We start from the raw sequence: 13634 nt of genomic DNA, 5'->3' as shown, positions 1-13634 counted from the left end.
TCAATCATCAACTTCCATATTCTTTAGTTTTTAAACTTTAGTCTACAAATTTAATCTTTTTAGTATTACCCATATTTGTGTTGCAGTCCTAAACTAAAATTGTATAAACTATGTAGAAAGTTTTAAATATACATACAATAGGCAATAGTAGCTATTTACAAACCAAGTCTTCAATCTTTATGTTACAGTGAAGTCCCAACGTATTCAAAATCCTGAATAAAAAGCACGACAATCCTGCTTAAATATAACTTAGAAATATGAGGAAATTAGCAAGTTAGCTATTAGCAGGCATACCCAAAGCCCAACTGTGGCTTCAACTCAGCCCATATATTATTTGAATTTGGGCCACGAACTAGCCCCATCCAACCCACAGGGCTCAACTCAAACGTGTAAACGACTAAAATGCCCTCCACATTGTCTGTTTACAAAAACCCTAGCCCTAGCCGAGCCTTGTCTCTCACTTGCTCTCCCTTCGTTCGGCCGCTCATCCTCGACAATGGTGAGCTTCCTCTATCTCTCTCTCCGTTTCGTGCATCTGAACTAATTTCTGCGCATTTACTTATTTAATCTCGTCATTAAAATATAGTAATCATTCATTCGAGTGAGTGATTGGTGTTTTCTTATTTTCTCTGGACTTGTGTTCTTTGATTTTGTATGAATTTTTTCTTCATTTTACACAAATTAATATACGTTTATGTGTCAATTTATGTCTAAATTTTCGGATTAAATCGATATATAAATTCATTTATTTGATAAATAGATGCGTATGCATTGTCGAATCGGCAAAACCGAGTGCAGTTGGTTGATGTTGTTCATGCATTGTCCAGTCATTTGCTTAAAGACTAATATTTATGGTATCCTTTGTGTTTCTGCTCCATTACCTGTTATATTTACACACGCGCGCACACACACACACACACACATATATATATATATATATATACACACACATGTATGAAGTTTTGAGGAAACATTGAACATTTTGTTGAATTATTTGTTATAGCCGTTCGTCAAGTCTCAGAAGTCTAGGGCTTACTTCAAGAGGTTTCAAGTCAAGTATAAGAGAAGGAGAGGTATTTATTTGTTTCATGATAAATTGTTTTTCCATTGCGCAAATTGTTAGTGTGCATATGATCATTTTATTTCTGAATGTTGTCCACAGAGGGGAAGACCGACTACCGTGCCAGGATTAGGCTCATTAACCAAGACAAGAACAAGTACAACACACCCAAGTATCGGTTCGTTGTGCGATTTGTATCCTAAAATATGTCGGCTAGCATTTGGGCCTTCCTAGTTTTACACTTTATATTTATGTTTTTGATAAAAAAAAATTATGTTTTAAGTTTTTTTAATGTTTCTTTCGTCTGTGGGTATTGAGTTGGAATTTAAGATGGATTTTTTTAATGTTTCTGTCTTCATGATTTTTCTTGCATTATATGTGATGTTCCTCTTAACCTGGTTTTTAGACCAACAAGGATATTGTTGCCCAGATTGTATCTGCCAGCATTGCTGGCGATTTGGTTCTCGCTGCAGCCTATGCCCATGAGCTGCCACACTATGGACTTGAAGTTGGTCTGACAAACTATGCAGCAGGTATTTCCACCGTTTGATTTATTTGCTTTCTTCATTCTGGCTCTATACATATAAGTTCCTCTTGTGGGTTAGTAACAGTATTTTTATGATCAGCCTACTGCACTGGCCTACTCTTGGCTCGTCGTGTGCTGAAGAAGCTTGAAATGGATGACGAATATGAGGGAAATGTTGAGGTAGTGTGTTATTTTTTGTCTATCCAGTTTGTTCCCTTTATATCTACTTTTTGTGTGTGGCCTTACTAAATAATTTATCTGGTATTTTAGGCAACTGGTGAGGATTATTCTGTAGAGCCAGCTGAGAGCAGGAGGCCATTCCGTGCTCTTCTTGATGTTGGCCTGATCAGGACCACCACAGGAAATCGTGTATTCGGTGCCTTGAAGGTGGGTACCACATTTAATGCTTATTTATATTTGATGTGGCCAAGTTTTTTTTTTTTTTTTTTTGTGACTTATCAGGATGAATATGTTATTTTGTAGTGTTCTTTCTTTTCACTTTGATGTGAACTTTCTTATACCGATGACAGTTTCTAATTAACGGTTTTGTTATTTTCAGTATAACTTTCCTTTCTGTTATGATTGTCTGTCTGTATAGTATTTTTTGTTTTTGTTTTTATCCTTGGAAGCCTTGATTAAAACATTTCTTTGCATGCCTGGGGATGAAATATATATTGGTTCCTGGTTGTACTTTATTTTTCATATTGCTTCCCATGCTATACAGAACATGGTCTTTTGTTTAATGTAACTGAATTTTTAATCCACTTGGAATGTGGCGTAATCAATTTAAATAATTTTCAATTGATTACAGGGTGCTTTGGATGGGGGTTTGGATATCCCTCACAGTGAAAAGAGGTTTGCCGGTTTCTCCAAGGATAGCAAGCAACTTGACGCTGAGGTTCATCGCAAGTACATCTATGGTGGCCATGTTGCTGCATACATGACAGTAAGTTGAATATTCATTTCATGCACCAGCATTAACCTGACTGGTCTAGAATAATGATGTCATTTGGTCAAAATTTCTATATATTTGTTTCTGAACTTGTGTGGGCGTTGAGTTCAGAATTCTTGTCAGGCATTCTCATTTTGCTTCACCATCACTGAATATTTAAAACTGTTTAACTTGTGATTGTTTGATTTTAGACTTTGGCGGATGATGAGCCAGAGAAATTCCAGAGTCACTTCAGTGAATATATTAAGAAAGGTATTGAAGCGGATAACATCGAGGAGCTGTACAAGAAAGTTCATGCTGCCATCCGTGCTGATCCTACAATTAAGAAGACTGAGAAGCCGGCCCCTCAAGAGCACAAGAGGTAAAGTTTGATTGAGTGCTCTACTCAGCTGATGTTTTAAATTGTGTCCTAGTTTCATGCACTTAAATTTGTTAATCACATTGGAGGAGGGAAGTATCTGTAGAGTCTCTTGCTCAGTAGGAAGTAGTCATCAAATGATTTGAATTTTCATTTGTGTAACAGGTACAACCTCAAGAAGCTTACCTTTGACGAGAGGAAGAAGAAGTTGGTTGAGAGGTTGAAGGCCTTCAATGAAGCTGGTAACGATGAAAACAGTGACGATGATGATGAGTACTAAGCATTTAATGGTATTTGTGCTCTAGTTTGTTTCCCCCGCGTAGGACATCTGTTTAATTATTCTCGATATAATCTTCTATCTTTATAATTCAGACATTTGAAGAATATGTTTCTTGTTTCGAGGTTCGAGTTAGAAGCGCTACTAAAGTTTTGACAATGTTATGAAAGTTATATTTTGTTTTGGCTATCCAACTTTTCTAGTTACCAAACCTTGTATTGCCTTTTTTTTTTTTTTTTTTTGGTAGCGTGGTAGTGGGGATATAAAGCTTAAGTGTATTTTCTTTTAAAACCATGAATTTTATGCTTATGTGGTTTTATTTTCTCTTGCCTTCATTTCTTAATTAGTGAGCTATCCTCAACTTGTTCCCGAACAATTAGGTCCTGTTTGATAGTCCTAATTGACATGGAAAAATGGTCATGTAGATTGTGACCAAAGCTGTATTTTACACAAAACTAGAAACGAAATAGTTATTGAATGGATCTTGGATCTATATCCAGTGGGGTTGGAATAACTCGCAATTTTTGTGGTTTTTAGTTGGAAGAGAGCCTACGGGCTAGGGAATCCCGACCATTCAAGAGAGAGATTTGCGCCATTATTCAAGGGTTGGTTTTGCGTGAGGTGGACTAATAAGGGCTACAGGAAATTGAGTGGTTTAAATTTCTTCATCCGTCGGCTTAGGGCGCAGAAATGTAGAGAGAATCTGAATTCGAGTTTGGCATCAAAAGCTCAAAGAAGCGGCAATCTGTATTTTGGTTCATTCACCTAGTCCTAGGTACAACTGATCCGATTCACCTATTCAGATGGTTTTTGGATAGGCTTTTCTTTCTCATAACTTGGACTAGGTGAATGGATCGGCCATGTACGGCCAGGTTTCTAAAGGCTTAGAATCCAATAATATTTTCTGGTGCGTATTATATTTTGGTTCATACTAGAAAAACCCACGGAGGAATGGCATATGCCGTATTCCCGTATCTTTGATGCGATTGTGGACTCAGTTGAGTCAATAGTGTCACAGATGAAGTTCACGTTTTGGCTTACGAAACAAAGAAAGGGAAGAGATGGTGTTGATGAAAGGCAGCAAATCAGCCACCCTATAGAGGTGGTGGGCCCACAAAACCTTATCTAGTGCCAACCAATGGTCTTGTATTCTCAATCACACCTAAATCTTCATATTTCCGCATGAGATTTTCCCCACATCTTCACTATTGACAACAAGAGTACAACATATTTTACGAGTGACGGAGATTATGGCGCATCCACTTGCGTCACCGCCACCTACCACCGCCGCAGCAGCAACAATCTCAACGGCGGCAACTAACAAGACTACCCGTTACCGGTCGGTTGGTTTCCGAAATGTCAGTGCTTCCCATCAAGCTTCCGATGACCCTCATGCCGCGAAAAATAATCTCGTTAACCGCAGGTTAGGTATTTGATTATACATTCATGCCACCATCTATGGATAATGTACATTTATATGGAAATAACAGTTTGACAAAAATGCAATCCTAACTCGTTAAAATCACGTCAAATTTAGGATTTGTCTACAAAGAAAATGACTTCTTATTACATTTAAAAGAGTTGGGTATTTTTGATATGAATATGTTTTCGTGACAAGCTAGTGTGATGTGGGGTTTATGGTGCAGGACTGTGGGTTTGGGTTTGGCGGCTGCTGCTCTGAGCTTCAATGTGAGTAACCCAAATTCAAGTGCAAATGCGGCAGCCAGGAGGCCTCCGCCGCCTCCGGCGGAGGAGAAGGAGAAAAGGGACCCTAATGTGAGCGGTGTTTTAGCAAAAGTGCTAGCAAGCAAAAAGAGGAAGGAGGCCATGAAACAATCTGTGGCCAAACTAAGAGACAAAGGGAAGCCTATCCAAGAGCCATCTGAATAGTTTCTTTCTTTCTTTCTGAAATTAAGTAGCGCACTTTGGAATTGTTTGTCAGTCTTCCTTCCTTTTGAGCTACCAATTCTATTTCCAATATTTGATAGGGCGCACGTTTTGTTGGAGATTCGAACCTAAAACCTCAAGTTTAAAAGTAATGTCTCCTTAACGGTTTGAGCTACAAATCTTGTATCCACGTGCTTATTAGTACCATAAAATTACTTTTGTCATTAAATTATTTGGAATTAAAAATTGAAGCTAAAGCATCTATTGCATATGAAGATCCTGCATGTGCCTGGCCGTAGTCTGATTGTTCAATATAGCTTTCCCCGTCATCATAACCACAACCGTAAACACAAGGCGGGGCAGGGGCACCATAACCGGAATATATATGGATAATGAGGGTGGTTATAAGTTTGCGGCGGCTGTATAAGTTTGCGGCGGCTGCGGCTGCGGCTGCGGTATATGGATAACAGGCACTTCCATAATCTCCAACAGCACGCAAAACTTCCATACCGAGCAGAAGTATGATTAGGACAAGTAGGGCTTACGGAAGAACAAGCTACATGAGCTCCATAACCATAAAAACGACAAAGCATGCACAAATGCAAGGAACAAATGGCCAAACAAAGAGAACGAGACAACTACTTATTTGTAAATAAATCATGACTTCTTGTTTAATGGAGATTAATGTCTCTTCATTTGAATTTTTTTTCCTTTTTTGATGTTGAGATAGTGTAGTACTACGGAAAATTATAAAGAGAAACGATGGAATAATTTGCACTAAATTAATGTAAATAAGATTTGAGCGACATGCCAACTTGATAAAGTTCATTAGAGATTATAGATTGATCAATTGCTATTGGAATCAGACTCAACACTAACAATTCAATTCGTGTTGCAGTTGCTGGCTACAATTATTTTATAGATCCCCTTGTTTTGGCATGTAGTGAGTTATATTTAAGATTTTGACAATGTAATATTCGGTCGAGAAAAGAATTTTATGATGGATAGTTTGACGAACTATAGTTTTAATGGATTTAGGCACATTTTACTTTGACATCCTCTTTGTTCAATTGTTTTTTTCCATGAAAATCGACTTCAGATGTCCCGGTCTGGATTTAATGTTGATTAGTTTAGTATGGGCAAACCCATTTTTCAAACAAAAAAATAATTACATTCAATTATTGTCCTTCAAATAGACGTTAATTAAACTCAATTAACAATCGATTCGACGGAAGACATACTATTTTGTTGCATGATTCTAGATAAATGTTGAAAATTAGAGATTTCGTTAAGATCTGTTTGACAAAATGGATACAACACAACATAAAAAATAAAAAAACAAAACCAACAGAAGACAGACACAAACATGAACACATAACCAATAAAAACTGTTGGATTTAATTCCACAAGTCAAGCTCCCATAAAATCAAAATTACTCTCTCTCTCTCTCTCTTTCCCTTTCTTCTTCTTCTTGTTAACTAATTAGGGCTGAGGGCCTGAGCTTCTCAAGAGCCATTACTACAACGAACCCAACGACAAAATCTCAGAAAACATAAAGCAGAGAAGAGGACTCGATTTCAGAAATGGAGGGAGGAGGGCGATCGGCGGACACGATGATGTCAGAGGCGGCGCCACCGTCGCAACCGGACCCTAACCACCCACAGCAACATCCTCCACCGCCACATCAGGCGATGGGGGGAGTGGAGAGCATTCCGGCCACGCTCAGCCACGGCGGCCGATTCATTCAGTACAATATCTTCGGCAACGTCTTTGAGGTCACCGCCAAGTACAAGCCCCCCATCATGCCCATCGGTAAAGGCGCATACGGCATCGTTTGGTCTGTATCTCCCCTCTCTCTCTCTCTCTCTCTCTTCATTCCTCCATTTCTTCATTTTTTTTTTGTTCAAATTTTCTGTCTTTGTGAAAGGAAAATGCAAAAGATTCATCATTTTTGGGGAAAAATTAAATTTGATTGAAATTTGAATGATTGAATAATCGTGAGAAATTGCAAAACAAATAGCTCGGCTCTGAATTCGGAGACGAACGAGCACGTTGCGGTAAAGAAGATTGCGAATGCATTCGACAACAGGATCGATGCGAAGAGGACGCTGAGAGAGATCAAGCTGCTGCGACATATGGATCATGAGAATGTTGTTGCGATTCGGGATATAATCCCTCCGCCGCAGAGGAACTTCTTCAATGATGTGTACATTGCGTATGAGCTCATGGACACTGACCTCCATCAAATCATTCGATCCAATCAAGCTCTATCCGAGGAGCACTGTCAGGTTCTGGCTCGTCTTCTACTCTTCTAAATTCTCACATTTTTGGTATTTTACTCGAAACTAAAGACGATTTCTTTACTTGTAACTAAAGTCAAACTTGATATGAGTGTGTTGGTATTCCATGTGAATTGATTCATTTGTGCATTTTCGGGTTATAAATCTGAAAAAGGCAAGTGCTTTGCCGTATTTGTGTGTTTTTCTTGACAATTTGGACAGTTGTGGCGCGACAAATCGTTCCTCTCGTTGTTCTCATTGATAAAGATAAAAAATGATTGGAGGAAATTGACCAAGAGGAAAGTTTTGGTTTGTAATAAGAATTCTCGAGCAACATTGAAAATAAAGATTAGACATTAAGCTTCTTTCCTTTTCAGCTACGCCGGTTGTTTTCCATGGAGGATTGGTTTCAAGATTAGTTTTATGTACTCGTTATCAGACTTCCTTATATTTATATTGTGCTCCATCAAAGCTGTGTATTTTATGCAACTTAGATGACCTATGGCTCTTTGAGCACCTAATCAGCAAGTTGCGTAATAAGATGAACCGAACTCTCCCCTCCCTCTCTTTTCTCCCATTACATTTGGTCTGTTCAACTTGGAGTCTCCTGCTTCTATAAATTCATAATCTTTTTATTACTTACTATTATTTCACTGAAGATCTAATAATTACTCTCTTTTTTTCTTTTTCTTTTTTTGGTGTATGCAGTATTTCTTATATCAGATCCTCCGAGGATTGAAATACATTCACTCTGCAAATGTTCTGCACAGGGACTTAAAACCTAGCAATCTTCTCCTAAATGCCAATTGTGACTTAAAAATATGCGATTTTGGACTAGCTCGAGTCACCTCAGAGACTGATTTTATGACTGAGTATGTTGTTACCAGATGGTACCGTGCCCCAGAGCTACTGTTAAACTCTTCAGATTACACTGCAGCTATTGATGTATGGTCAGTAGGTTGTATATTTATGGAATTGATGGATAGGAAGCCATTATTTCCTGGCAGAGATCACGTGCATCAGCTTCGTCTGCTTATGGAGGTATCTTAGTTATGTTTGCTTGGTTTGTTTCCGCAAACCTAGGATCATATGATGGACAAGAAAATATCATCATCATCCTTATCATTATAACTGTTTTATCACAGTACAGGGTCCTTGAATAGCGTATTGGCTTCTCCATGCCATATTTATGTTACACTTGACGTGAATAATAAGAATAACATGTCTCACACTTCGGACCATTCCATGATGATATGGAATTGGAAATTAGAATCTCCATGTTACCAAAATGTACATTTGTAGTGTAGATATCTATGAATCAGTGTGATTAATCTTCAGAAACCTTGCAGCTGATTGGCACCCCATCAGAGGCTGAGCTGCAATTTCTAAATGAAAATGCGAAGAGATACATTCGGCAGCTTCCTCTCTACCGTCGACAGTCATTTACCGAGAAGTTTCCTCACGTCCATCCTTCAGCAATTGATCTTGTTGAAAAGATGTTGACATTTGATCCTACTCGGAGAATTACTGGTAAGTTGCCTTTACTAAAATGTTCACAAGTCTGAGTAAAAATAGTCACAGTTTCCCCTACTTCTTATGTGCTTTATTGACTCGGAATAACTTGTTGCTGACTCCCATTTAGTATGTCATCTTCATGTGTAGTAAAGTCGAGTACTCCCACATTAGTGTTACCTTGATTTTTAGCCACCTTAACTGAATATGTTTGCATGTTCAAACAATGAAATCAATAAATCACAAAATAGGAGTGTTAGAAAACTTCTGTTTTTGGATATCATTTAAAAAAGAAAAAAATTATCTCTAAGAATTCATTTAAGGGTGATGAAGGTTTCTCATTCCCCCTCAACCACCCTTCTGCTAAACTACAACCAAATCCAACGATCAAGCATATGGGTTAATCTTCATACTCCTCATTATTCTCTATTCTACAGAACTTCCCAAGTTTCATTACTGATGTTTGGATCTGCCATCAGATAATAGAATTGGGGTGGTGCTATACACACATCCCCTTCTTCCTTCAACACACCCTCTCAATTTCCGGCAATCGAATCGAATGAATTGAAGAGGATCAAAGAACATAAATTAGAAATTAACAGGGAGTGTGTGGAAGGTAAAAAGGAGGGTGTGGATGGCACCACCGTAGAGCTGTAGCAATCAACAGTTTCCCACCTTCTTAGGCTTGGGATGTCAGCTTCCCACTGACTTTAGGTTATTTGTTGTGTGGGTGTATGATCACCTCCAGAGAATAATGCTTCGGTAGTAGTTCTTACCTTTCATGTGGTGATCCATGGAAATCGGCCTTTCACCTTCTAACACCTTATAGTCGGTGTGTTCATCATTGCCGTCAAAAACTTTAACCCTACATAGAATATCTGTTACAGAACCACGTGTTACCATGCATTTTTGTGGGAAGTCTAGCATTCAATTTGGTATTACTTCTCTAACTACAGTTTTGCTCGCGCTGCAGTTGAAGATGCCCTAGCTCACCCCTATTTAACATCTCTCCATGACATCAGTGATGAGCCTATTTGCTTGACTCCCTTCAGCTTCGACTTTGAGCAGCATGCACTCTCTGAGGAACAGATGAAAGAGCTGATCTACCGAGAGGCACTTGCATTTAACCCCGAGTACCAGCGACAGTGAGGAATTTGCTATTTTATTCACGTGGATTTCATATATGTGATCTCGAGGTTCCATCTGTTCAGTGATCGGGATTGATTTTTCATGTAAATATGTTCCATCCGAGAGTGGAAGGTTCTAGATTCGAATGATTGATTATCTGTATCGGCTAGTTTTGATTTCTGTTTGTCTAATTATGGAATTGAGCATAATGCTGATGAATTAATATTTTCTTGGAACACATTTCCGAAAGCTTGAGAATCAATAAAGATCTCCGATCTCTGTTGTTTCTTCTGATTGTATTCATGTGCCTTCATTTTTCTTTTCCATTTCCAGCCGTAAATCTGTGCTGGCATTCCCTTCGACCTGGATTGCACATAGGTCTGTGTAGGACGAAGCCGGAATGCCAGAAGTTGCACATCCGTTTATGAGCCGAATGAGATGAATATATAACAAAAAGGGCAACACGAATTCTTTTCGAAAACGTGAATATACCGAATGAGATGAATAAAACGAAACTTACCTCCTCTACCAAAGAAACCTCACCAGTGCCAACTGCTGAGGCAACTAAATATATCGTGTTAGCGAAAACAAGGGGATTGTGGTAGGCAAGAAGAAGACAATAAAGAACAAACTCATCTCAAACTAATCTCCTACTGTACGAAGATACAAACACAACAATAGCTCATATGATCCCGTTAGGTCTTCGCATTCCCGAAGAATCTTGAAAGTGGCACGGGACCATCAGCCTCGTCATCGCCACTGCTCGAGTGTTTGGTCTTTGACCTGTGCTTCTTTTCCTTCTTTGTTCTCTTGGACCTGGACTTGGATCGTCTCGATTCTCGGTCTTCATCTTCACTGCTGGAAGAATCTGAGGATGAGCTCGAGGAGCTAGACTCTGAAGATCTCCTTCTTGAATGCTACAAAGCACAAAGTAAAAGGAGGAAAATATTAAACCAATTAAACAAGCAAAACTACAAAAACACAAAATTGTAGGCAGTGGGCACCCTTCTCTTTCTGCTGCTGCTGCGTTTCTTTAAATCTTTATCCTTGCTATCTGCGAGGAGTAGGACACATATTCACCTTCAGAAAAGAGGCTAGTAGAGACAAGGAATAGTTTGTGTCTACATTCCATGTCCATGACACCCACCTTTTTTGCGATCAGACTTACTGCTAGAGTGGTTTCTTCCGTTGGCAAGCTTGCGAGCCCTTTCAGCATCCAGTTGAGCTCTGTATTCTCTCATCATTCTATCGGTATCCTTCTCCAGTTCTCCCTTTTTAATTTCATCTTCCTAGTACAGCAATACATTAAGATTGACTGAAAATTTGCATGTAGTGAAGAAGACTACAGATGCAGAAAGCTTTTGAAAAAAATTAATGGTAGCAAGTAGACAATACAACCATGTTATGACAGAGTAGGAAGATAAAATATTAGAGCAAATATCAGTTGAAAATTAGCTGAACCCAAACATTTGTAAATGCGAAATGCTAGGCCTAAGTAGTCGGGACTACAGGCCAATATCAACAACAACATCCTTGTCCTTCTATCTTCCAAATCCAAATGCATCAGATCATGTAACTTACTATCAGGCAAAATCAGAAACTCAATTAACATGTTCCTTCTACAACACACGATATCAAGAAGGTAAAACAGCAGTAGAAATAGATAGAGGAAAGTCCAAAGCAGAAAAGAATACCTTTTGCTTCTGTTTATACTCCTCCCAGGTAATTGTCTGAGAAGTTTTGAGGCTAGCCAAACGAGCAGCATGCCATTCTGGTGAATGAAATGAACCATCCACCTGCGACAGTCCTCATCAGTGAAAGTACAGGAGGATACAAGTATTATATTGGATTATCGAGTCAATTCTCTAATAGAAAGATGATACATACTTACATTTCACCAAATGTTTACCCCAAAAACCTTAATATGGTACCCTACTTGAAATTGACACGAATTTCATTGTGCACATACCGATAGAAGTAAAATATGTATGTGGGTGACGTAGTATGGGAATCAGAAATATGCCCCGTCTGACGATAACTCTTTCAGTGGTTAAAGTCTTATACATGAGTGGCATCTAATTACCGAAGTTTAGTTTCTTGAGATAGATTAATCATTATCATGAATCTGACAGAGGTACTCCACAAACTGTATAATTGCTCACACTAGTCCCATCAATTGTGAGAAAACCAACAACATCCAACTTACAAGTTAGGCTGCTAAAAATTAAAGACACCCATCTCCAAAAGCTCGTCATTCATCAACATACTTTTAACACGTAGAAGAGTCATGGATTATGGAGGATGCACCATAACCCATAACTCCATATCTATGAACCTATGCTAACCACATGACAAACAAACAAGAACGTAAACAATGTTGTATTCGCATTCCTATTACCTTGAATTGTACATCATTCATACGAGATTATATGCAATGGAATAATCCAAGCCAATTACCATAGTCAAACCAGAGTGGCGATAAAGCATCTAAATTTACAAGTAGATGGTATTCAACACTCCACACGTGATACGACACAAACAATTCCTTTTAACGAACACCACATAATCGTAGAATGTCAGATACTATAACCACAAATTCAGTAAAACAGTAAACAATTACAACACACCCGTTAAGAAGATCGAATCTTTTCAACAAGGCTTCCTTAGAAATCACATATTCCATTGCACAGTAAGCAGTTCATCGAGAAAACTAAATGCAGGCAACTGAATTCGAATGCAAATAAATAGCAGAATTGAAGAATTTGTTTTCGGGGGGGGGGGGGGGGGGGGAATTGAAATTAGTGAGGTAGTGTGGAAGGGTACAAACCATGCCGTCTTCAACCTCATCAGGGCCTGCAGAGCTGGAGCCGAGCCTGGATCTCTGCATAGCCTTGTAAGCTTGATTTTTGCCCATTTGGAAAGAGACCCAGATGAGAAAATCAATCAATCAATCAAAAAGATACGACTAGAGTATCCGCGGAGGACAACCCATGTACCGAAATCGAGAGAATTTAGGAACAGCTAGAAGAAACGAGGAGGTTGGGTTTGGGTTTTCCAAAGAGGTGTGACTGTTGCTCCTCGTCGTATGAATTTGGTGATACAATTACAAGGTGAGGCTGTCAGGACGAGGCCAGCAGTTTTGTCAAAGAAACAACGACGATCACGTGTTCGACCTTAGAGATTTAGATGACGTGTTCGACCTTGATTCGTACGGGTAGCAGTTAATAATGAATGAGCGATCCTCTTTGTGATACTCCAATTACATCCGTTCGTCTTATATGTGAGCTAAAAATTATTGTAAATTTTTTTATTTAAAATTGAAAACAGTATCTGAAAAAAATTAATCGCACAATATACGATGAACAGATGTGATTACAGGATTCTGGGAATCCTCAGAAAGAGAATCTGGCGAGGATCGTCTCTTATGAATGAGGATTTTCTTTGTGAGGATTCTAAGGATTCTTCAATTACGTATGTTCATCGTACATCATGCAGTCATAAATTATTGTAACTTTTTATTTAAAAAATTAAATATAAATAATACCTGATAAAAATTGACCAACAATATACGATAAACGATCATGATTAAATGATTTCCTAAATCTTCTCAAAGAGGATCTGGAAAGAATCTTCGTTAATAATATTAAACACACAC

The 13634-nt window shown here is 38.6% G+C and overlaps 4 protein-coding genes across 4 annotated transcripts; 3 read left to right on the top strand and 1 right to left on the bottom strand.

The window, feature by feature from the left end:
• Positions 1 to 382: 382 nt before the first annotated feature.
• On the top strand, positions 383 to 3362 carry LOC103446775 (large ribosomal subunit protein uL18z-like). Its single transcript, XM_008385913.4, has 9 exons — positions 383 to 499; positions 1004 to 1073; positions 1163 to 1254; positions 1467 to 1593; positions 1687 to 1766; positions 1857 to 1973; positions 2398 to 2532; positions 2730 to 2899; positions 3062 to 3362. Exons 1-9 carry the CDS (start codon positions 497 to 499, stop codon positions 3174 to 3176), a joined length of 909 nt encoding a protein of 302 aa, XP_008384135.1. The 5' UTR covers positions 383 to 496; the 3' UTR covers positions 3177 to 3362.
• Positions 3363 to 3878: 516 nt separating this feature from the next.
• LOC103446765 (uncharacterized) lies at positions 3879 to 5289 on the top strand. The gene is made up of 2 exons (XM_008385902.4): positions 3879 to 4596; positions 4820 to 5289. Exons 1-2 carry the CDS (start codon positions 4424 to 4426, stop codon positions 5061 to 5063), a joined length of 417 nt encoding a protein of 138 aa, XP_008384124.1. The 5' UTR covers positions 3879 to 4423; the 3' UTR covers positions 5064 to 5289.
• A 1067-nt stretch (positions 5290 to 6356) lies between these two features.
• LOC103446754 (mitogen-activated protein kinase homolog NTF4) lies at positions 6357 to 10219 on the top strand. Its single transcript, XM_008385890.3, has 5 exons — positions 6357 to 6897; positions 7081 to 7348; positions 8048 to 8380; positions 8689 to 8869; positions 9825 to 10219. Exons 1-5 carry the CDS (start codon positions 6644 to 6646, stop codon positions 9998 to 10000), a joined length of 1212 nt encoding a protein of 403 aa, XP_008384112.2. The 5' UTR covers positions 6357 to 6643; the 3' UTR covers positions 10001 to 10219.
• Positions 10220 to 10480: 261 nt separating this feature from the next.
• On the bottom strand, positions 10481 to 13212 carry LOC103446739 (uncharacterized). The gene is made up of 5 exons (XM_008385871.4): positions 12807 to 13212; positions 11674 to 11775; positions 11127 to 11268; positions 10984 to 11033; positions 10481 to 10896 (listed from the first exon to the last, which is right to left on the bottom strand). The coding sequence occupies exons 1-5, from the start codon at positions 12891 to 12893 to the stop codon at positions 10675 to 10677; spliced, it is 603 nt and encodes a 200-aa protein (XP_008384093.2). The 5' UTR covers positions 12894 to 13212; the 3' UTR covers positions 10481 to 10674.
• Between the last annotated feature and the right edge of the window lie 422 nt (positions 13213 to 13634).

The sequence above is a fragment of the Malus domestica genome, chromosome 02, assembly GCF_042453785.1.
Source record: "Malus domestica chromosome 02, GDT2T_hap1".
Lineage (NCBI taxonomy): Eukaryota > Viridiplantae > Streptophyta > Magnoliopsida > Rosales > Rosaceae > Malus > Malus domestica.
The sequence above is the reverse complement of the archived record's forward strand: the minus strand, read 5'-3'. Positions and strand labels throughout refer to the sequence as shown.

Bases quoted from the DNA above. Each gene is read 5' to 3' on its own strand.
- LOC103446775 (XM_008385913.4), top strand. The intron at 1,767-1,856 runs GTAGTGTGTTAT...CTGGTATTTTAG, and splicing joins AATATGAGGGAAATGTTGAG to GCAACTGGTGAGGATTATTC. The intron at 2,900-3,061 runs GTAAAGTTTGAT...TTTGTGTAACAG, and splicing joins GCCCCTCAAGAGCACAAGAG to GTACAACCTCAAGAAGCTTA.
- LOC103446765 (XM_008385902.4), top strand. From the start codon at position 4,424: ATGGCGCATCCACTTGCGTCACCGCCACCTACCACCGCCGCAGCAGCA. The intron at 4,597-4,819 runs GTTAGGTATTTG...TTTATGGTGCAG, and splicing joins AATAATCTCGTTAACCGCAG to GACTGTGGGTTTGGGTTTGG.
- LOC103446754 (XM_008385890.3), top strand. From the start codon at position 6,644: ATGGAGGGAGGAGGGCGATCGGCGGACACGATGATGTCAGAGGCGGCG. The intron at 7,349-8,047 runs GTTCTGGCTCGT...TGGTGTATGCAG, and splicing joins TATCCGAGGAGCACTGTCAG to TATTTCTTATATCAGATCCT. The intron at 8,381-8,688 runs GTATCTTAGTTA...GAAACCTTGCAG, and splicing joins AGCTTCGTCTGCTTATGGAG to CTGATTGGCACCCCATCAGA.
- LOC103446739 (XM_008385871.4), bottom strand. From the start codon at position 12,893: ATGGGCAAAAATCAAGCTTACAAGGCTATGCAGAGATCCAGGCTCGGC. The intron at 11,776-12,806 runs GTTTGTACCCTT...GGACTGTCGCAG, and splicing joins ATGAGGTTGAAGACGGCATG to GTGGATGGTTCATTTCATTC. The intron at 11,034-11,126 runs GTGGGTGTCATG...TACTCCTCGCAG, and splicing joins TAAGTCTGATCGCAAAAAAG to ATAGCAAGGATAAAGATTTA.